Below are 24,555 nucleotides of genomic sequence, written 5' to 3'. Positions count from 1 at the left end.
CTTGATCCTACGTGTGTCTCCGATGAGCCATCAAAGGGAAGACATGGTCACTCTACACACAAGAAGGAGATTTCAGAGCTCACATTCATTCAACCACTAACTCTTGATGCTTGCTCGAACTTCGTGAGACTCCAAACCCCTAGATCCTCAGCTTATGTCTTCGATCTTCGATATATTAAAAATTTCTATTCTGATACAATTTTCTATACTGAACTTTTATAACTTAGAGGAAAAAATTACATATTAGAAAGGAAAATTACATGATACACATGTCACAAAACAAAACCAAAAGAAACAAGAAACACATAGATCTAGTCGAGGCTCGATGTATCAGATCCATGCAATTAAAAAAAAAACTATTATTTTGAACTTGTAATACAAGTTTTAGATTAAATCAATAACCATAAAGTTGAAAGCAAGTTTGAAATACACTTTTTTTTTTCTATAATCTCACATGCAATAGATTATCAAAACAAAAATGCATCAAATTAATCTTAACAATTATAGTTAAACACTTAAAACTAATAAAAAACAAGATAAACAATATTTGCGAAATCCTCAGATTTATATGATAAATTTTCTGAGTTAGCTAGTGACCAACATACTCAGTCTGAAAAATAAAAATTATCCGGATTCTATGAATGGTGTCAAACACATTGCGATCCATGAACGTTCATATCGTTACTGTCGATTAGGATTACTGGGTATTCCCATTGACGTGCCGTGAACATAGAGGCGATGTGTCATGGTCCCGAACAAGAAACAATTTATGATTCCAAACCCTAGTCGTTTTACAACGATTAAATCTTTTTATTTAAATCCTTTAAATTAAGTGACTTGATCCATTGAGTCTACATCTTGCAAACAAGATTAAACAAATCAAATTGGAAATCATAAGTGCAAAAGACATGAATAATAGGCTCTGATACCACAAATGGTTTATGGGGTATAAACAAGCCACAAAGGCATAGTGGAAAAAGATAAACAAAAACCATAACTCATGAGAGGATCCATGTCCAAAACAAATCTAATGCAACAAAACAAAGGTATGGTTTCAAAGATTACATACCCTTGCGACCCTTGACTTCCTTATTCTAGCCAGTAGAACGGATGAATATAATCCAAACTATAATTTCTCTCTCGTAGTCGCACCTAAAGAGCATACTAACAACCCTGGAAACCACCTTGATCAGCAGATCACCGAAACCCTAATAGAATTAGGCTTTTAATCAAAAAACGTGTCATGAACTCAAGAAGGGTTACATTATAACGGGAGGCATATCAGGACATTGAGAACGAGGCTTAAACTGAATGAAATGTATTGTCTAACCCTGGATTCAGTTTTGGCACCACTGTTTATAGGGGTAGGTTTTAGATGCCTTATTGAATAATTACTTGATCACTAAGTAACTATCCCTAAGATTTGGCTTTTAAATCTTTATACTTTAAACCCTTCAAGTTCTACAATTTTTTTTAAATTTATTAAACACTAATAAATTAACAAACTAGAACCCCAATGAAATCTCATGCTAGTAATTGCTTATATATGTCATTAGCACGTAACACAAAATAACTTTGCTATCAACAATAATATTACTAACTATTGTGATTGTGTGCATTATTTCCAACATAAATATCATCCCTCCATATTTTAGAGTATATTATTTAAACCTTTATTTTTAGTACAAAGTATAGACTTTTGCAATAGTCTCCAGGATATAACCCCAAAAACTATATAGAAGCATAATATGACTTATCTTATATCAAACCGTATCTAGTAATGTTTGATTTCCCTTTTTTAAACTCGTAGTTATCTTGCGGTGTTCCAAGTGGAGTTAATTGTTGAAACAATTTCACATTTTCTTAGATGATAATCAAATACTTGACTTAGATACTCACTAGTCCTATTAGTTTTGAGAATCTTATCATTTTGCCTAATTGATTATTTACTTAGAATGTCTTGAAGACCTCAAAGATTCCAAACTTATGTTTAACAAAATGAACATAAGTATAACTATTGATTGGTAACAAAATATCCTTGACCATGACATGTGGTTGAGATGAATGATCCATACACACATTATGTACTAGGTCCAACAGATCCTTCCCCTCACATAGTTACATGTGAGTAGTGCCTTATCATTTCTCTTTATAAAGTAATTGCATTCACAATACGACCTATTGTTTGGTGATTTCCAAAGTCATATCTACTTGAAATTTTGGTAACGTGTTTCTAGTTTATATGAACAAGAAGACAACTCCACGAATACGTATTATCCAAACCATTTTGATGTAGTTGAATCAATATTGAACTATTATTATTGTATTAGCCTAATATATGTGATGACTGTGGTCTGTTTTTAAAATAAAGAATATATTTCATAAAACAAAATAAATTTTATTTAAAATCCATGTCAAAACCATCTCATGAAATAATGTACACATCAATAATTTCACCATAAAACCATGAATCAAATACTTGAGAAAATGGGTTGTTTCTTAATCCTATAGATAACATGAACTAGATCGAGGTCCATGATTAGATCCAACTCTCTTTGTTTCATATTTCTTCTACATTTTGGTTCCTTCACATTATTATAAATTTAATTGATGCGTCTTCCTTTTAGGAGCATTTGTGTTGGATATTTTACCCATCTTAGATTCTACCTAGCATGCCATATAATTCTAGGAAAGATACTTTCATGTTCTTCATGTTAATGTCTAAAACAAACTAATCATAAGGACTACTCCGTATGATAAGATTCGTAGACAACTCCTGATGGATTGGAAAACCTAACCTCCACAACTTCTCAATGCATCCCTTCATCTTGAAGATGTAGTTATTCACGCTCTCTCCCTCATGCAACTTGAATGCTATTAGAGCTTTGGTGACCTCAAATCATTCATGTTTAACCCGTCCTTGGAGCATGCCTTTAAGATGTGGATATATACTCATAGTTTCTCCTCTTGGTGACCTTAATTTCTTCTTTGGAATCGTTGTTTCTGAGGATTCAAATTCAAATGTCATGTTCCTATCTTAGAAAAAGTATGCCACTAAGATATTGGAAAGAACAAATATGAAAAACTTCAAACCTTCTAAAACTCTAGCGGATACTTTAACAAAATTCGATATTGAAGCCTGATACGCTTCGTACCTCACTTTCACGAGAAAATATGCCCCTGCATGCATGATCCCCATGAGCCTCACTTTACTAGCTCTTAAATGAATACTTGGATATATTCACGCCACTATATCTACACCTCAGCCTTCGCTTTTTGTCCCATCACCACCATCACTTCTTTTTTTTTTTTTTTTTTTTTCCTGTGGCGTGTAGTTTACTTTGCTTCTAATTCAATTCAACTTTAAAGAACCAAACACATAAAAACAAACATTCATTTTGTACGAGACGTAGTTGCCATGAGTAAAATCTAGGTTCTTTATGTTCCCTCATATCATCAATATCATCACTATGCATATATTTTCACAAAAGAATTGCCGTCCATATTATGATTTTGATATCCAAACAAATTTGAATGTTCGAAATCCTCCTTTTTTAAAACCGCATGGGGTACGTGTTGTTACTTGTGAGTGTATTTATACGTTGTATGCATTTTCTTATTATGTAAATACGTAGCCCAAGGCCCATTAATGGACCCCACCCTGAAATGTCTATGTATTTTATATATTTTTCAGTTAATGAAAAAGAAAAATAAGATTACCGATAACTTATTTTGTGTATAGAACGCGACTGCTCATAGAGAGGGACTACTCAAAGACTAGAAAGAAACACAAATGCGTTGATGGCGACCACACATCAGCCATACAATTTGCCATTCACAATTATGTAGATGGGACATGGATGCGTTAGTTGCTAGCCCTCACTCCAAATTTGAAGGCCCAGACAACATTAATTATTTATGGATTCCAACTAGGAACTTTCGATTCTTCCCATTTTGAATCCAACCTTTTGTAATGAGATAGGTTGGGAATAAACCATCTAGATTTCTTAGTGTGTACGTATTTTCATTGTATTAACTTTTAACAATTAACAATAATTGTACGAAAATAACTATCACGTGGAACAGAACCCATAAAAGCAGCCGTGTTACACTGTTACATATAAAAGAGAGAATAAAGGAAAAAAGAAAAAAGGAAAAAAGGAAAGCAACCCAAGTCGTGGAATCTTCCAAATTTGCAGATTACTCCATCTCCGCCGTTCATTTGTTCAAACTTACATCATATTACAATAACACAAAATGAAAGAAAGCTAAAAAGCTTGTATTTATAAATAATAAATCAAAAAGACAATCTTTCCTTACTTAACACTCATAAAGAGTCATAAACCATGGAAACGTAATAGAACGGAAACCATATATTCACATATCCAAATCTCTCTCTCTCTTTCTCTCTCTCTCTCTCTCTCTCTGTCTATATCTATCTTTCTCTCTCTCTCTCTCTCGCGTCGGAGATACCCACCTCACCGGAATCATTACAACTCGGCTGCAGTCATAATGGGAACATGCTCTTCCAAGTCACCAAGACGCAACCCATATTTGCCACGAGATTTCCCGGAGCAACTCAACACTCCGAAGAATGACAACCACCGAAATGATGATGCATCCGCCGCCGGAAAAGCTTCACCTTTCTACGCTCTAAGTCCTGCCCGATTCATCTTGGGGAATAAAAAGTCTCCGGCACGTCAGTCCAGTGCTAACTCGACGCCGAAAAGTGTGTTAAAGGGGCCGTTTCCGCCGCCGTCGCCGGCGAAGCATATAATGGCGGTGCTGAGGAGGCGGCGGAGTGTGAAAGAGGGAGAGAAGGAAGCAGGGTCGGGTTTGGACAAGAGGTTCGGGTTGTCGAAACGGTTCAAGGATCGATACGAGGTTGGAGAGGAAGTCGGGAGAGGGCATTTTGGGCATACTGTTTCTGCCACGTGTAAGGCGGGTGATAACTCAGGTCAAAAGGTCGCCGTTAAAGTCATACCCAAGTCTAAGGTACCTTCTTCAACTTCGATAGTACCTTCTTCAACTAGGAAATTCATCTTACGATTTTGAATGATCTTCAAAATGAGCGTTTGAAAATTGCAACATTATTATTAAGTTTAAAGTTCAAACGCTCCTCTTATAAGTTATGATACAACATCCATAACTTGATTTCCCATTTAAAACAATTAACTTTTTATTTTTATTATGATACAATTTAATATGACATGTCACGATTAATTTACAAGGTAGATTAGTTTTCAATTTTTAAAATCATTATATTTGATAAATTAAAAAGTAACTTATAAACATTATTCAAACAACAATTACATTAGGTTTTCAAAAAAAAAAAAAATCAAATATTCCAAATATATCATTAATTAATTATGAAAATTTCATTGTCGTAAATAGCATTTTATGGTTTGCAGTTAGCTTACATAATCCAATGGTATTTGGTGTCGCCTTATCTTCAGGTTAAGGGTTCAAATCTCGTTGTGGAGATAGGTGGACTTGTAGTTTAGAAATAGATTAGATTTACCGTTTTAACTTTTCAATTTTCAGCTTGCACTATAAACATAACATAAAATAATTATAAAAGAAGTGCTTTGAAATTAATCATGAAAATATCGAATGAGATGTATTGTCCCAAAAGTTAATTATTGGGTTAGAAAATAATGATTTATAAAAACAAATATAAAAATAATGATTTATAAAAAGATTTGTTTGTTATATTACTTTTAAAAAGATTCATATATGAATTTGCTTCATTGCCTTCTAAGATGAGGAGTTGAGGGGAGCAAAATGGACAGCTGTATAGAACCTTATTTTTTTTTATTATATATTTTTATTTAAAAATAAAAACTTTTTTTTCTTGTTTGTTCTGATCCTTCAAAAATATTTAAATTTCCAAAACTGGCCTTGCCTGTTAGTTATGATTTATAAAAATCAAATATGTGGATTGAAGGCCGTAATTTTGTAGGTATTTGATTAGTGTTAGAAAATATACAACATATTTTATAAAATCAAATGATGCAGTTTTTAATTTGGAATGATAAGAGTATTTTCTTTTGTTTAATAGAACCTAGCTCCTTCGTAACTTTAGAACCTTTGAGCTAAAACACAATTTTCGTATCTATTTTTTAAACACATGAAATCAAGAAGATTTGTTATATAAATCTCCATATAGAATAATGTACTTCTTTTTCTAATTAATTCTGTTGGATTCAGTAGACTGATTTTGTTATTTACAAGAAGTCTATAAAAAAATGTTTTTTTATCTAATCGAAGAGATTTACAAGAAGTAGAAGACGATTGTTTTTCCATAATTTGAGGAAGAAAGTGCAAGTGGATATTGGTTAGTTGGATATGTGATCGTTTATTCATTTTTTATTTATTAGCATGTGAAAAAAATAGGCATCTAAGATCTTTAATTTGTTAATATCCACAAATATAAGTTTGTGATCTTTAGGGTTTTTAAAATTCGAAGCCGTAAAGATCTTCGATTCCTCAAATTATTTTAACGTACTTTGTTGATTCATTAATTAATATATTTTAATTAAAATAGTCTGAAGTTAACGTGTTTTTTCCAGTCACGTATTGGAAGCAAAGTTTCCTTTCATATGTACATATTTACTATATATATGTGAACTTGTCATGCATTCATGTGAATGAAAACGTCTTATGTGCAACTGGTGACCTCTAATTAACGGGTTAAATGTGCATTTTGCCATACAAAGAAAAAAACTATTAACTATGGTCCCAGTAGTATTCAGTGTTATCCTTTCTTTTTAAGGTCGATAATTCAAGGAATAAGTCTACAGCTTAAAGTTAATCCGTTTGGATTGAGTTCACATTTATCTATTTTATTCTACCCAACATATTTAATTAAATTTATTGAAATTCTCAAATCAATATATTACATAAACAAGTCATGATATTAGGTTTTATCACTTTATTTTTCTCAAGGCAACACGTTACGACATCTCCAATCAAACACTTGTTAACATAATTTTTTATTTATAAAAAAATGGTATGAATATTCTCCAACTCAACACCAATTTTCTACAACAAATTTGACATTAGGAATAGTATTACACAAAATGCACTGTAATAATGCTCACAAGACACGACACAATTTTTCTACAACAAACTGGAGATTAGCAATAGTATTGCACCAAAGGTATTGTAATAATACTCATAATACCAAATTGGTGTTGACGTTTTATTTGCCAATTGTAGTCTTTCAAATTTAAGTTTGTACATATTTAGTTTAATTTATATATGTTATTTCAAATTTGAGTTTTTATATTTGATGTTATGTTAATTATATAGTGGTATTTTATGAAATATCTATTTCAGATTTTGTTGGATCAATATAATTTTTATTTATATGTGTTATTTATTTTTTACTTAATAAATATTTTTGTAAGTAACATAACAACTAATTCAGATTGATTATATATACATTATTGGTTTGGTTATATGTATTAAACAATATAGCTTAAGTTATTGTAACAAAAGGATATAATTAGATAAATTTATAAAAAATCTAAATATAAAAGAAAGTATTTTTTTGAAATCCTAAATAAGTTAGAAGAAAATAATATATTTGAAATATATATTTTTGACATAAAAAGTAGTGTTAAATTGGACATATTTGCATAGTTTTTTAGATTATTTTTTGGTCCAAAAAATGATGTTATTATTAGAGATGTTATTAGATAAAACAAGGGATTATTTAATGCATTTAAGTACTCTTAAGTTTTTATAAAATAAAAAATATACCGACTTACTTAAATATAGTACAAATCGAAATAGTTGTTTCATGTTAAAATTTTCAATTTAACTTAATAAAATATGGGAAGTAATTCGTACATAAATTGTAAAATAAATTAAAATTAAATTGCAGATAAAATTTTCAATTTAACTGTATAAAATAGTTGTTTCATGTTAAAATTTGCAGATGACAACGGCTATAGCAATCGAGGATGTGAGACGAGAGGTGAGAATATTACAAGCATTGGCAGGACATCGAAACCTCATACATTTCTATGATGCTTTTGAAGATGATGATAATGTCTACATAGTTATGGAGTAAGCTGACGAAAATCTTCATTTGTTTTCTAATTGCTACATATAATTCCCATATCTATTAGACATATGTATTCTAATTACTAATTAAACCCTAAACACCTTTCAGATTATGCGAAGGTGGCGAGCTTCTCGATCGAATTCTTTCAAGGTTCTAAAACCTTTTCTCTTCCTTCAAATTTCGTTCTTTATATTATGAATGTTTATGTTATATATATTGTCTCAAGTCTAACACTTTAAACTCTTTAGAGGCGGGAAGTTCAATGAAGATGAGTCAAAGAATGTAATGATACAGATACTCAATGTAGTCGCATTTTGTCATCTCCAAGGTGTCATGCATCGAGATCTTAAACCCGAGGTAAAAAAATCCTACTATGTTTGTATATATATACGCACTTTATGTTTGAATCTTTTGCTTGTTTCATCTAATAACACAATTGTTTTCGTTTTGTTAGAATTTCTTGTTGAAAGCAAAAGACGACGATTCACAGTTGAAAGCCATTGATTTTGGGTTATCAGATTTTCTCAAGCCAGGTCAGTTACAAAATTTTTTAAAAAAAACGATACAAAACTAAATGATTTAGTCGTTGTACAAGACCTAATAAGTATTAATCATAGCGACATGCAGATGAAAAACTCAACGACATTGTTGGAAGTGCGTATTATGTAGCACCTGAGGTTCTACTCAGATCTTATGGAACAGAAGCCGATGTATGGAGTGTAGGCGTGATTGCATACATTCTTCTATGTGGCTGTCGACCATTTTGGGCAAGAACCGAGTCCGGCATTTTCCGAGCAGTCCTCAAAACTGTTCCAAGTTTCATTGAACCACCATGGCCTTCGTTATCTCCACTCGCTAAAGATTTTGTACAGGGTCTCTTGAATAAAGACCCTCGTAAACGACTTACAGCTGCTCAGGCTTTATGTAAGTCATCTTTCTATTTCTAGAAACCAAGAAAAGGGTCAAATTAAGTAAATTTATCGTGAGTCTTTACGTTTCGGGGCTTTGTTTAGGTCATCCATGGATTCGGGATCATGAAGGGGTAGAAGTTCCGATTGATGTTCGAATTCTGAGATCATTGAAAGCCTACACGCTTTCATCCCCTTTGCGGAAGGCTTCTTTACGAGTATATACAAATATATTATATCTATGAATAAACATGAAGAGAGAGAATGTATCATTATGGGTGTTAACCTACGTGTTTTTTTTTGAATACGTGTAGGCATTGTCTAAAACTTTGACCACCGACGATCTTTTTTATCTAAAAAAGCAGTTTAAGCACTTAGCTCAAGATAACACAGAACACGTAACCATAGAGAGTATTAAAAAGGTTTGCTTTTTCGATTTTTTATGTATCTTTTTTGACATTTTGTTATTCCCGACAAACGAATGTCGTCTTAACTCTGTGTTTGTGAGTAGGCTTTGACGAAGCATGCAACGAGCGTAATGAAGGAGTCTCACATCATGGACTATCTTACATGGGTGATTAATCTCCTACAACTTATTTATGCATCATCTTTTAGATGATATTTCTTTATCAATCTAATGCTAATCGGTTATTTGTTTAACATCGCAGCTACCTGCACCCAAACTGGAGTTCGAGGAATTCTGCGCAGCTACAGTTTGTGTTCATCAGCTTGAAGCATTCGACCGGTGGGAACAGCATGCTCGTTGTGCGTATGAGATTTTCGATAAAAATGGTAACAGGGCCATTGTTATTGAAGAACTTGCATCTGTAAGTTGACTTGTTTATAAATCATGTCTCCATTGATAGTGAGACGTAATGTCTGAACAAATAAGTGATGAACATGATTTGAAATTGTTTCAGGAACTTGGGCTTGGTCCATCAGTTCCGCTACATGCTGTTCTTAATGACTGGATTCGGCATACAGATGGGATGCTAAGCTTTCATGGATTTGTGAAGTTGTTGCATGGAGTATCCAACAGAAACAAGATGAAATTATAAAGGCTGTGTTTTGTATATATGTCAACTCGAGGCTTTCTGGAGGGGTGGAATGGGTATTTCAGTTTTGCTTCCATTTTTTTACGTTTTGACCTCCAAGCTGTGGACCAAAGGGTAAGAAGTGAACAAGTGATGGAGATTACATATTGATGTTCTCTATCAAGAAGATTGGCATCACGGTGGTTACAATATTATGCATAGAAGCTAAGAACATAGCTTTAGTTTCGGAAATTTGCAAAGATGAAGATATGTGTAACCATAAGCAATAAAGAAGATGAAGATATGTGTAACCATAAGCAATAAAGAACTGTATATCGAGTGCTTGTTGAATTTGACTTGAAGATTGGAAAAAATGGGGTTATGGTTGGCAAAATTATGTAGTTTTGGTCCAATTTTTTTTGGTGGTGTATCAATGGTTAAAAATTTGATCTTTTTAGTAATTATGTTCCTATCAACTTAAAAGACATGTATACCCTTTATATTTTTTTTTTTTTTTTTTTTATATTTATGTCGGTATTTTTAATTAACTAAATATTCGCTCACCCACCCTATCTCTCTCTCCCCCTATTTGTCTTTCAGAACTTAAGAACATTTTATGAACACAAACACAAAGTCAAGAAAATACATATCTTTATGAACACATACAAACATTATATTTTATGGGCTTTTTAAAAAAAAATACATACACTCATTAGATTTTGTGGACTTCTTCTTCAAAACACACACTTATGAACATATATACTCAAGAACAACACACATCAGATTTTCTAGGTTTCTTTAACAAAACACACTTATGAAACATACATACTCAAGAACAACACATATCAAATGAGGAGTTTTCCAGATCCTTGCTAGGAGTTTTCAACTACCACCGCTGTCCGCCACCACCATGTGCAACCACCTCCATCTCCACTTTAGAAATCACCAGACGCCGCTTGGTTTGAGGGTTTTAAATCGGAGGAGCTTTCTAGATTTGCACTAGGGTTAGGGTCATTCAGACGATGGTAATGGCAACGTTGATATATGAAAAACGAAGATATCAAAGACATCATCTATCGTTTATCTCAACTCTTAGAACTTTGCACCATGGTCGGCTTAGCCCAGGTGCAACATGTGCATAGGAAAAGGGCCCAAATTTGTGAGGGGCCCAATTTTTTTTAGTATATACAATTTGCATCGGTAGCCCAATAATTTAGGAGAAAAGAATGGAATGACACAAAGGCATGAAAGTATGAAACAAAAGCCGACAGCGTAATTTAGCCATCAGTTTCGTTTGTTCACAAAAAAGCGATCAGCAAGGGTAGACGACTAGACAACAACTCATTTAACGGCTCAGCGATTCAGCAAGGGTAAACATCTACACGATCAAGTAAAATACTAAGATTTATGAGAATTGAGAAATTAAAGATTATTAGCCAATTTGGTCAGATTATCAAGTTTATAGTTGTCAATTGCATACTTGAATGATTCATACTTTCATAGATTATATGTTTAATTGAATATTGAATGAATTTAATATTTTATTATCGGTTTATCTACTATGGAAATCAGTTTAATAGAATAGTGAATGAATATATAAGTTTATACTTTATACGATTCATAGAAATCAGTTTAGTAGTTTAAATTATAAGTTTATGTTTATTGTAAAATTATTTATCAAATTATGTTTATTGTAATTGCTTGAATGTTGAAAGTTGAAAATAATGAACTTGTAGTGATGAAGTCTAAACAACCATCCGATTATCAAAAACATAAAAAGAGAAGACTAAATGAAGAAATAAGAAAGGTTGACGTTGGTGCTCTAGATAAGTTTATCCATAGACAACCTGTTGAAGCGCACATTTAAGAACATGTTGAAGAGCACATAGAAGATCAAGAACATGTAGAAGTAGAAGAGACAGAATAGCATGAGCTTGTTAAAGAGCTTTCCAGATCCTTGCTAGGAGTTTTCCAACTACCACCGCTGTCCGCCACCACCACGTGCAACCACCTCCATCTCCACTTTAGAAATCACCAGACGCCGCCTGGTTTGAGGGTTTTAAATTGGAGCATCTTTCTAGATTTGCACTAGGGTTAGGGTCATTTAGACGATGGTAATGGCAACGTTGATATCTGAAAAACGAAGATATCAACGACATCATCTATCGTTTATCTCAACTCTTAGAACTTCGCACCATGGTCGGCTTAGCCCAGGTGCAACATGTGCATAGGAATAGGGCCCAAATTTGTGAGGGGCCCAATGTTTTTTTAGTATATACAATTTGCATCGGTAGCCCAATAATTTGGGAGAAAAGAATGGAACGACACAAAGGCATGAAAGTATGAAACAGAAGCCGGCAGCGTAATGTAACCATCAGTTTCGTTTGTTCACAAAAAAGCGATCAGCAAGGGTAGACGACTAGACAACAACTCATTCAACGGCTCAACGATTCAGCAAGGGTAAACGTCTACACGATTGATAGCTTATTTTATTTCCTTATTTTTATTAGTTTATTTTAGATTTTTAGATCTTTTTATCATTAATGCATTGTATTTTATTCATTTTTCTTTAGTATGGATCGTACCGGGTGCTTGTTATGTTGCATGAGATATTTTGTAGGTTTTCCGGTGCTTTTTGCGGTTGCGGGTTGATTGGAGACGGGCTTAGTGGGCTTCCGAGGCATTATTGGGCTTGGCGGAATCAAAGAGGAAGAATTGGGCTTTGAAAGTTATTGACTTGGATTATTTGGGCTTGGGAAGATGGATCATAAAATTCAAATTTTGGGCTTGGAGCATCCATTTGGTGGCTAAATGATGATTGGTGCATTTCAAATTACATGGACAAGGAGGGGGGGACCAAAGGAATCTTTGTTAGTGGAAGGGTGTAGTGGCTTGGTGGACCAATAGCATTACAGCAACATTTGCGCGGGTGGAATTTCCGTCGCGCGGGTACCCGCGCAACTACCCAGTTTGGGCATTTTGGTCATTTGGCTTGCCATAACCCTTGGGGATCAGATCTGGAGGCTCATTCATGTTTTTCCACCATTAGAGACCTGCAAGAGGCGATTTTAGGAGCTAGAGATCATTTCCTTTCATCTTTCCAAATCTTAGGTAGTTTCTTTATGCAATTAGATTATTGTTCTTGTTACTTTGTTGCCATGAGTAGCTAATACTCTTATTTGGTTGACTTTGGCTGAAAACCAATGAATGTTTGTGGGCTTTGAAGGATTTATGTTGATTATCAATTTATTCCATGTTTATGATTCTAGTTTGCAATTCTTATGCTTATTTGATACTTTGATCATGAGCTTAGTATTTGATTGAGCAATAGTTGATTTATTTCATTGATTTTGCATTGGATCATTGAATTTATCTAGAACAAAGGCTTTATGATGGTAGAAATCATCTCTAGCTTATGAATCATATCTCCTTTATGGATGTGTAAGCATTTGACATCCTCTAGGAATTAGGGATTCCTTCATTCTTAAGGCTAATTGATTTCTTGGGATTAATTGCTTCAATTGACCCTTGATCTTAATTAAGAAGGTGTGTTGTGGGCTTCCCCAACCTCCATACTACCTATGAGGAATCTTGGCATATCGTGCTTCATGATTGCTATAACCAATTTGGGATGAAGGATAAGCTTTGTATTAGATCCTAATGATAAACACATAAATGTTCATTGTGTTGAATTGCCTTAGTTAACCAACTATTCCCAACCTTTGAGCATCTCATCAACTTGCTTAATTGCAAGGTTTTTAGTTATTCAAGTATTTTAGTTATCAAGTAATCAAACACCCCCCCCCCCCCTTTTATTTTAATTGTAGTTAGTTAGTTTAATTTCACTAGTTCTATTGAATTGCATTGGTGATTGAATACAACCATTTCCCCGAGGATCGATACCCCTTTTTTTACCATTATATTACGTTTATTTAGCAATCAAAGGGTGTAATTTGCTTGGTGGGCTTGACATCCCCATCAAGTTTTGGCGCCGTTGCCGGGGAAATTGGTTTTTGTTATTTGATTGTTTATGCCTAGGTCTACAAGAACCGGTGAACTACTCTACAATCCGGAAATTGAAAGAGAAGCAAAAAGGTTGAAAAAGTTAGCCAAACAAGCAAAGCAACAACAACTAGTTCAAGCTTCTTCCTCTTCTCCACTAATCAACATAGAAGATCAAGTTCATACTTCAAGTGATACCGACACCGAACCGAGTTCTCCAATTGTTGGTCATTCCTTTGAAGACATTCCATTTGAAAACCACATAGCCATGAATCACACTCCACCTCATAATCCCAACCCAAACCCAATCAACCAAGATGCTAATACCCCACCCCATCAACCAAGACAACAACCACAAGAACCTCTCATTGATATGCCACCTTGGAATCAAGCCCCTCCTCAAAACCAACCCAATTATCAACCACCACCACAAATACAAAACCAACACTTCCACCAAAACAACCAACCTCAAAACAATGCTTTTCAAGTTCAACAAGTACATTACCCAAATCAACCTAATTACCAACCCCCTCCAATGTACCAAAACCCAATGTACCCACAACAACAACCTCCTTACAACCAATACCCTAACTACCAACCTTATCCACCACCAATCTACAATCCCCAACAATACCCATATCCACCTTACCAACAACCACCCAATTACTTGCAACAATATCCCAATAACCCCAATCCACCCAATCCTCCTCAAGAGTTGACACTTAGACAAATGATGGAAACGGATGTTACTCATACACCTCTTACTATTGTTTATCCCACTAACCGTCGAGGGATTGAATTGAAGTCAAGTTTCATCCATCAACTTACCAAGTTCCATGGGTTAGATAGAGAAGATCCTCAAAAGCATTTGAAGTCCTTTCATATGATATGTGTTAGCATGTTGCCTGACAATGTGACATTGGATGATTTCAAGTTAACCGCATTCCCGCTCACCTTGGAAGACAAAGCTAGAGAGTGGTTATTCAACTTACCACCGGGATCTATTCACACATGGGAAGAGTTACTCAAGGACATCAATAGCAAATTCTATCCCACCTCCTGGATATCAAGCCAACGAAGTGACATTTTGGGGATTCGTCAAGGGGAAAATGAAACATTTCATGATTTTTGGGAGCGCTTCAATAATTTGTGTACAAGTTGTCCTCAACACAATATACCCGAACAACTACTTCTCCAAAAATTTTATGAGGGTATGAATGAAAAAGATCGGAGGATGATTGATGCTTCAAGTGGTGGTGACATCTTCAACAAAACCCCTCACGAGATCCGATTACTTTTTGGTACCATTTCTCAAAATCAAAGGAATTTTGGGACTCGAAATGACATGAAGAGAAATTCTACACAAGTGGTTGGTGAAGTTAGCAACACTCAACATTTGGAATCAAAGCTCTTGGATTTGACTAATGTGTTAAGTCAAATGGTGGTGGGAAGTGGTCAACAATTGATGGTATGTGGTATTTGTGCAATGACGGGTCATTATACGGATAAGTGTCCCACACTTGGAAGTGAACCGGAAGATGTGAATGCAATGGGCGGATATCAAAGTCAACCAAGACCCATGGGATTTCAAAATAACTTCAACCCAAATTGGAGGAATACCCAAAACAACCCTTATCCACCAAAGCAAAATCCACCAAATCTTTTGATGAGACCCCAACATCCACAATACCAATCCCAAAAACCTCCATATCCACAAAATTCTTATAACCCTCCAAATTACCAACACCCTCCACAACAAGGTCAATCAAGTGGTAACCCTCAAATGAGCCTTCAAGAACTTGTTACTTCTCTTGCTCAAAGTCAAACCCAATTTCAACAAGAAACCAAGAATACTTTCTCCAACATTCAAGCACAAATTGGAGACTTGGCAACCGCTCTCAACAAGATAGAACAAAGGGGAAAACTTCCATCTCAAACCGAGAAGAACCCCAATGTGAATGCCATCACCTTGCGAAGTGGGAAAACACTTGGAGAAAGTCAACCTAAAAGAATTTCAAGAGAAGAAGAAGATGAAGTGATCATAGTGGAACCTCCAAAAGTTGTGATTCCTCCAAAAGAACCAGCTGTGCCAAATGTTGATCAACCCGACCCTTCCAACAAATCCATCAAACCATTGGTCATACCACCACCTTTTCCATCCCGTTTGGCTTCCTCAAAGAAACAAGAAGAAGAGCAAGCGTTTCTTGAGACTTTCCGCAAAGTTCAACTCAACATTTCACTATTGGATGCCATTAAGCAAATCCCACGCTACGCCAAATTTCTTAAGGATTTGTGCACCAACAAGAGAAAATTCAAGACAAATGAGAAGATTCAAGTAAATGCAAATGTATCCGCGGTCATCCAAAAGAAGCTTCCACCCAAATGCAAAGACTCGGGAATGTTTGCTATACCTTGTACCATTGGTGATTTACATGTTGAAAGTGCCATGCTAGATCTTGGAGCCTCAATCAACGTCATGCCATACTCGGTTTTTCAATCTCTCAATGTTGGACCTTTGGAAGAAACCGGAGTCATTATTCAATTAGCGGACAAGTCAAGTGTATTCCCAAGAGGCATGTTGGAGGATGTACTTGTTCAAGTTAATCAACTAGTATTTCCCGCGGATTTCTATGTCATTGATCTTGAAGAAAAGACTCCTTCCAAGTCATCTATGATTCTCCTTGGAAGACCCTTCATGAATACCGCTCACACGATTATTGATGTCCACAATGGGAAAATCACCATGGAGTTTGATGGAGAGACCATTCACTTCAACATCTTCGACGCAATGAGATACCCTAGTAACATTTCTCCATTGTATCGGGTTGATGTGATTGAGCCAATAAACAGGATAAGGCCTAATGTATGCACAGACAAGATAATCATGGAAGATGATTGTAATCCTAAGAGGGAACCTCAAAGAAGATTGGATCCTCCAATGATGGAAGTGGTCGAGAAGAAGATAATTAAAAGGTTCAAAAGGTGCAAAGAGAAGAAAAAGGCATTTCATGACAAGCATATAACCCAAAAACACTTTATTCTGGGTCAAAAAGTTCTTCTTTATCATTCACGCTTAAAGTTATTCCCGGGAAAATTGCGATCTCGATGGCATGGACCTTTTATTGTTATAAAAGTGTTTGATCCTAGTTTGGTTGAAATCAAGAGTTTGGAAACAAACCAAATCTTCAAAGTCAATGAGCACCATTTGAAACTATTTTATGAAGGCTTTGATACGGGAGAATTCGACAACGTAACAATGGAAACACCGATTTATGAAGGCTGATGGAAGCGGGACTATGTCTTGGCAAAGACGTTAAATAAATGCATTGTGAATAAATAATCTCCGCTTGAAGTTTTGGGTGTTTCTAAACCTGAAGTTGGCCTAAAAGTAAGCATATAGAAGTCTTCCAGTGATTTTGGTGAAGTTTGAAAAATTCCAAAAATTTGACTTTCGCGCGGGTGCCCGCGCAGACTTTGCGTGACCGACCCCATCCGCGTAGGTCCCGAGTTCCAAATTACACCAATATGGGGTGCTCTCTGATTGCTGCGCGCGGGTGCCCGCGTAGCCGTTGTGCGACCGATCTTATCCGCGCAAATTCTGAGTTCCAAATTATCCTAACATGGGATGTATTCTGACATGTGCGCGCGGCTGCCCCCCCACCCGTACAAAGTTTGCGAGGGTACCCGCGCAAATATGTCATTTCATAAGAAAATTTCGAGCCATTTCATATGCGTCCTTTGCGCGACCAAGCTTTCATCCATGTATATTTAGGTGGCCAAGAACTCCATCCAAGCATCATTATGCGATCCATGTGTTGCTTCCATATCCTCCTCGCGGGCCTCCTCCATCTTGATCCCGGTATGATCCTTCCTTACTCTCATCCTAAGCATTGAGGACAATGCTTAATTTTAAGCTTGGGGTGAGGTAATCTAATCTTTTATTTTTATTGCATTTAGGTTGTATATAGTTGCATTTAGAATTAGTCATTTAGGGCATTCATAAAAATTGCATAAAAAAATTCAAAAATATTGCATATTTTCTTTCTTTCTTTTCTAATTTTCATACTTTTTAGATGCATTCTAGTTTAAGTTCATGCATTTTTGTTCTCTCTTGTCTTCTCATCCCTATAGGTACCATAGCGCCGAGTCATAAGTATTGAATCATAGATTGGTCCTGGGTCTTGATATGGAATTCCTTGTATTTGATGAATGGAGCACGTTTTGAGCCTCACAGACCATTTTGAGACCGCTTGTGTGGGGGTCAGATGCAGGTAGCTTGATTGGGTCTAGGTGCGGAGGGATGTGGTTGGTCATGCCAATGTGTGCGAGCAAAGACTAGCCCGGTAAGGTATTTTGAAGACATTAAAGATATTGAAGACTCGCATCTTGGTTTTGGAGGGAGTACCCCTTAGTACTCCCGAGTCTCGTCCGAGCCTTATTTAGTTAGATTCTCACCGCCTTTTTAGGATAGGTTATCATTTTTCTAGGGGTCTAGAGTAGATAGTTAGATAGATTTTGTTTATCACACCTTGCATTGAGGTGCTTGATGAACTTTGAAGTGGGTTCCCCAATTCACATCTTTTGGGACCAAGTCTTTTCGGTAACACCCATTTTTGAGTCATTTCCCACCCTTTTTAGTTGATCTTGGCACATTGTCAATGATCATTAGGTGTTCATATTAGCCTCCATCTATCACTCAATTTTCACTATTGGAGTCCTATGTTACTTGGTGAAAATCCTTAGACCTTCCAAGAAGCAGCACAAAGAATGAAGAAATTTGAAAAAGTGAAGAAAATAAGAGCCTGTTAAAGATGATTCAAGAAAAGCAACAAAAACAAAGAAAAAAAATGAAGAAGAAGAGCAACACAAAAAGAAGAACAATATTCCAAGTTTGAGACTTATGTTATATATCTTGTTTGCAAAAAAAAAAAAAAAAAAAAAAGGATGTCAAGCAGCAAATGTGATTGAAGACCCAATAACAGAAGTTCAAGATTGAAGATTTAGGTTGTTAGGTTTAGATTTAGGTTAAGTATAATTTTTATTATTATTTTATTTTATTTTTGATTTTTGGTGAGAAAAGGCCCCGACGATGAGATGGTAGACTGTAAAGGACAGTACAAGGGAGAAGCCTCTGAAACCGGATGTTTGCCCGGAGGCCGTGATGCAAAACCCTATTTCATTATTATACACTTTGGCCTGACAAATGTAGGAATCATAGTGTGTGAAGAGGCGTCTTTCCTTCGTGCATTATGGTCTACATTGGTGATTTAAAGTGCCCCCACTAGGCGCATCTCTGTTTCCTTTGTCTTGCACACCGCGAACACATCCAGCCGTGATCTATTCACCCATCAAGTGGTTGAGAATGTGGTTTATGGCTCTAAAGCGGGGAACATTTTGAAGATGCGTAGGGTCCATGAAGGACTAATTCTGACCATGTTGACTGATGTTGACCAAGTTCTATGGTATCTTTCTTTTTCCTTTTTTTTAGATAGTTCATCCCGAGCTCATTTTTAGTCTTGTTCTAACTTGAGGACAAGTTAGGTTTAAGCTTGGGGTGATTTGATAGCTTATTTTATTTCCTTATTTTTATTAGTTTATTTTAGATTTTTAGATCTTTTTATCATTAATGCATTGTATTTTATTCATTTTTCTTTAGTATGGATCGTACCGGGTGCTTGTTATGTTGCATGAGATATTTTGTAGGTTTTCCGGTGCTTGTTGCGGTTGCGGGTTGATTGGAGACGGGCTTAGTGGGCTTCCGAGGCATTATTGGGCTTGGCGGAATCAAAGAGGAAGAATTGGGCTTTGAAAGTTATTGACTTGGATTATTTGGGCTTGTGAAGATGGATCATAAAATTCAAATTTTGGGCTTGGAGCATCCATTTGGTGGCTAAATGATGATTGGTGCATTTCAAATTACATGGACAAGGAGGGGGGACCAAAGGAATCTTTGTTAGTGGAAGGGTGTAGTGGCTTGGTGGACCAATAGCATTACAGCAACATTTGCGCGGGTGGAATTTCCGTCGCGCGGGTACCCGCGCAACTGCCCAGTTTGGGCATTTTGGTCATTTGGCTTGCCATAACCCTTGGGGATCAGATCTGGAGGTTCATTCACGTTTTTCCACCATTAGAGACCTGCAAGAGGTGATTTTGGGAGCTAGAGATCATTTCCTTTCATCTTTCCAAATCTTAGGTAGTTTCTTTATGCAATTAGATTATTGTTCTTGTTACTTTGTTGCCGTGAGTGGCTAATACTCTTATTTGGTTGACTTTGGCTGAAAACCAATGAATGTTTGTGGGTTTTGAAGGATTTATGTTGAATATCAATTTATTCCATGTTTATGATTCTAGTTTGCAATTCTTATGCTTATTTGATACTTCAATCATGAGCTTAGTATTTGATTGAGCAATAGTTGATTTATTTCATTGATTTTGCATTGGATCATTGAATTTATCTAGAACAAAGGCTTTATGATGGTAGAAATCATCTCTAGCTTATGAATCATATCTCCTTTATGGATGTGTAAGCATTTGACATCCTCTAGGAATTGGGGATTCCTTCATTCTTAAGGCTAATTGATTTATTGGGATTAATTGCTTCAATTGACCCTTGATCTTAATTAAGAAGGTGTGTTATGGGCTTCCCCAACCTCCATACTACCTATGAGGAATCTTGGCATATCGTGCTTCATGATTGCTATAACCAATTTGGGATGAAGGATAAGCTTTGTATTAGATCCTAATGATAAACACATAAATGTTCATTGTGTTGAATTGCCTTAGTTAACCAATTATTCCCAACCTTTGAGCATCTCATCAACTTGCTTAATTGCAAGGTTTTTAGTTATTCAAGTATTTTAGTTATTAAGTAATCAAACACCCCCCCCCCCTTTTATTTTAATTGTAGTTAGTTAGTTTAATTTCACTAGTTCTATTGAATTGCATTGGTGATTGAATACAACCATTTCCCCGAGGATCGATACCCCTTCTTTTACCATTATATTACGTTTATTTAGCAATCAAAGGGTGTAATTTGCTTGGTGGGTTTGACACCCCATCAACGATCAAGTAAGATACTAAGGTTTAAGAGAATTGAGAAATTAAAGATTATTAGCCAATTTGGTAGGATTCTCAAGTTTATAGTTGTCAATTGCATACTTGAATGATTCATACTTTCATAGATTATATGTTTAATTGAATATTGAATGAATTTAATATTTTATTATCGGTTTATCTACTATGGAAATCAGTTTAATAGAATAGTGAATGAATATATAAGTTTATACTTTATAGGATTCATAGAAATCAGTTTAGTAGTTTAAATTATAAGTTTATGTTTATTGTAAAATTGTTTATCAAATTATGTTTATTGTAATTGCTTGAATGTTGAAAGTTGAAAATAATGAACTTGTAGTGATGAAGTCTAAACAACCATTCGGTTATCAAAAACATAAAAAGAGAAGACTAAATGAAGAAATAAGAAAGGTTGACGTTGGTACTCTCGATAAGTTTATCCATAGACAACCTGTTGAAGAGCACATTTAAGAACATGTTGAAGAGCACATAGAAGACCAAGAACATGTAGAAGTAGAAGAGACAGAATAGCATGAGCTTGTTAAAGAGCTTTTTGATATATATGATCCAAGAAGGTGGGAAAAACTTAATTCTGATGAGATTAAAATTTTGGTTGAGAAAGGTCCTAAAAGAGATAATAGTATGATGTAAGGTCCCTATGATAAATTTGGTAGATGATATGTGCATATTTAGTTTATATTAAGTACAGATTTTTATTCATTTATTAGCTAAATTATTGCATTTCATGGACAAAAGGTACTTAAAAGTGTTTGAATTGTATTTTCAGTCCAAAAATGAAACTCAGAAGCAAAAGGAAGCAGGAGAAGCGGTTAGGAGCTCGGGAATTGAATACAGAAGAAAAACACCAAAAACGACACCTTCTCGGCGAGTAGGGTCGTCTACTCGGCGAGTCCAAGCGATTATTTGAGAAGATAACAACTCGGAAACCCAGATACTTATCGCATACGGGGATTGTGAGATGGACTCGACGAGTCGGTACCTGACTCGACGAGTCGTTGCGTGTATATAAAGATAACTTCTCAGATCGATAAAAAAAACTTATGGAACGATTCTAGAGAGTTTAGCTACGATTAAGAGGCCAGAGAAACCCTAGAAGACGAAGATACAAGCTAGAATCCAATTCCGAAGGAGATTTGAGGCAAATTTCATCATTCTACTTAATCTTTTGTTATCCATTATGGCTAGACAATTAGAATTCGTTTGTTTGCTGTTATTTACTTCAATCATGAGTTAAAACTCTTAAACTTCTGTTTGGGGATACAAAATTGAGACTATGGTTTGATTATTGGTAGGATTAATTCAATGTTGGTGATTTTTGTTATTTTAGCTTGCTAAAGAACCTTGTGTGTGAATGATAATTAATTTTCTGTTAATAGGAAGGTAATTAAATAGCATGAACATCGTTTGATTATCAACCTCATATGCCATGTGATCACTTTGTTGTATGTCTAGGATTAATGAACATGAAACTAGAATTAATAAGAAAATTAAGTAAATCCATGTGCAAGCTTGTGTGATGACCATCAACAAGAAGTTAATTAAAAGCCAAATTAGTTAACTATTGTAAGTTTAAAGTAGTCCGAATAGTTAACCTAGTGAATTGAATTAAATTAGACAATTGATCACTGTTTGAGTTAGTTCGTTCACTAAGGATTAGTGTAGTGAATGCGAATCTAGTCACTTGAATCGGTAACCAACAAAAGAGTTAATCCATTGCACTATTACCTTGAAATCAACCATAGGATCAATTGAGTTGAACTAAACAGAAGTTCCTTCTTATTATTGAATCTAGTTAATTATTTGTTTTTCTAGTTTTTAGATTAAGTATTAGTTAGTAAGTTTCTAGTCTTGTAAAACCAGAGAAAACCCTCTACTTATTAATTAATTTAGATAGAATTAGTTTTTATTTTTAATTTTCCGTTCCCTGTGTTCGATACCCTACTTATTTGATTATACCACAATTGATAGGTCCACTGCCTTTGTGTGTTTATTTTGCAACTAAAAGTAGGTTTAAAATTAAGTGAGTTTTCACACATCAAGTTTTTGGCATCATTGTCGGGGAACGGTTCTAAAATTAACATTAAATTCTAATTTAATCGATCCTTTGTGTGGGATTTATCTTACACAAAGTTAATTACAAGGTAATTTAGTAAGTAGTATAAGTTTCTAAAAAAAACCGTTTTTAAAAGTAACTAGAAATTTTTTCTGATTTTACCTTGGACTCGCCAAGTGCACTCGTGCAGACTCGGCGAGTACATCGCTGTTTGCAGTTTTAATTATTTTATTTTATTTTTGTTCTTTTTACGCGTTATGCTTTGTTTTGGTTATAGTTGTTTCATGACCCGAGGATCTGATACACCTCTGGTCCCTCCTCTTGAAGATCCGGAATCCGCACTAAGAAGGAGCAAAGGCAAAACCGTTGGTGAATCTGCTTCTTCAAAGAATTCACCACTCAAAAACCTCAAGTCTGTTTTCAGCAAGAAGAGGAGCAGCAAATCAGGAGCATCCAATGCCTCTTTGACAATCGAAGATCCAATTCAAGAAGACACCGAGTACAAGACCGAGGAAGAGGAAGAACCCACATACGAGCACGAATTCGAGTTTGAAGACGATTTAGCTACCGCTATGGCTAATATCGATGAAGTCCCCATGGGGAATGGAAGAAGAGGATGCGCGATGACACCGGCCTGGGACTTGTGCAGCCTGCAATTCCCGCAACCGCTACTTTCGAGCTAAAGGGCCATATTCTCGCTCAACTCAAGGAGATTCCTTTTTATGGGAAAGACCACGAAGACGCCTACAAGCACTTGGATGAAGTAAATGATGTGGCTGACTACTTCAATGTACCAAATGTGCCTCGCGAGACCCAGCTACTTCGCATGCTCCAAGTCACGTTCAAGGGTGCTACGAAGGATTGACTCAAGTCACTTCCTCCCGGATCGGTCACCACATGGGCCAAGATGAAAGAAGAATTCATAGACCACTTTTGCCCGCCATCCAAGATAGCTAAGTTGAAGAAAGCCATCACCAACTTCGAGCAACAACCCGGAGAATCTCTTTATGAAGCTTGGGAAAGGTACAAAGGTTTGCTTAGAAATTGCCCACACCATGACCTTAATAGCCAACAAGAGGTCTCTATTTTCTATGATGTAGTCAATGTCACCATAAGGCAATTGCTCGATTCACAAGGCCCGCTCACCAAAAAGCCGCCTCCGGTAATCAAGGAGTTAATTGAGGAATTCTCTAAGCATTCTAGAGAATCCCGCAATCTGAGAAATGAAGTAAGTCGGGGAGCAGTGAACTCGGTAAATGATAGCATGGCGGCGGTAATAGCTAAGCTCGATAGTCTAGATAGAAGGATGACAAAAATGGATCAAACAATCCATGCTATTCGAGTTGGATGCGAGAATTGTAGAGGGCCCCAATTCACCAAGGATTGTGA

At 35.6% G+C, this 24,555-nt stretch overlaps 2 protein-coding genes and 1 non-coding gene across 3 annotated transcripts; 2 read left to right on the top strand and 1 right to left on the bottom strand.

Moving 5' to 3' along the window:
- The first annotated feature begins 4,314 nt into the window (after positions 1 to 4,314).
- On the top strand, positions 4,315 to 10,477 carry LOC145004071 (CDPK-related kinase 5-like). Its single transcript, XM_078962972.1, has 11 exons — positions 4,315 to 4,995; positions 7,946 to 8,076; positions 8,183 to 8,224; positions 8,323 to 8,431; positions 8,529 to 8,607; positions 8,702 to 8,998; positions 9,088 to 9,200; positions 9,297 to 9,404; positions 9,494 to 9,556; positions 9,651 to 9,809; positions 9,903 to 10,477. The coding sequence occupies exons 1-11, from the start codon at positions 4,513 to 4,515 to the stop codon at positions 10,038 to 10,040; spliced, it is 1,722 nt and encodes a 573-aa protein (XP_078819098.1). The 5' UTR covers positions 4,315 to 4,512; the 3' UTR covers positions 10,041 to 10,477.
- A 4,754-nt stretch (positions 10,478 to 15,231) lies between these two features.
- LOC145007311 (uncharacterized) lies at positions 15,232 to 17,301 on the top strand. The gene has a single exon (XM_078966270.1). It carries the CDS (start codon positions 15,232 to 15,234, stop codon positions 17,299 to 17,301), a length of 2,070 nt encoding a protein of 689 aa, XP_078822396.1.
- A 6,820-nt stretch (positions 17,302 to 24,121) lies between these two features.
- LOC145007769 (small nucleolar RNA R71) lies at positions 24,122 to 24,228 on the bottom strand. The gene has a single exon (XR_013663136.1). It is a non-coding gene; the product is annotated as a small nucleolar RNA R71 (small nucleolar RNA).
- Between the last annotated feature and the right edge of the window lie 327 nt (positions 24,229 to 24,555).

This window comes from Lactuca saligna, chromosome 7 (assembly GCF_052625555.1).
Source record: "Lactuca saligna cultivar CGN05327 chromosome 7, ASM5262555v1, whole genome shotgun sequence".
In the NCBI taxonomy this organism is placed as follows: Eukaryota; Viridiplantae; Streptophyta; class Magnoliopsida; order Asterales; family Asteraceae; genus Lactuca; species Lactuca saligna.
The sequence above is the reverse complement of the archived record's forward strand: the minus strand, read 5'-3'. Positions and strand labels throughout refer to the sequence as shown.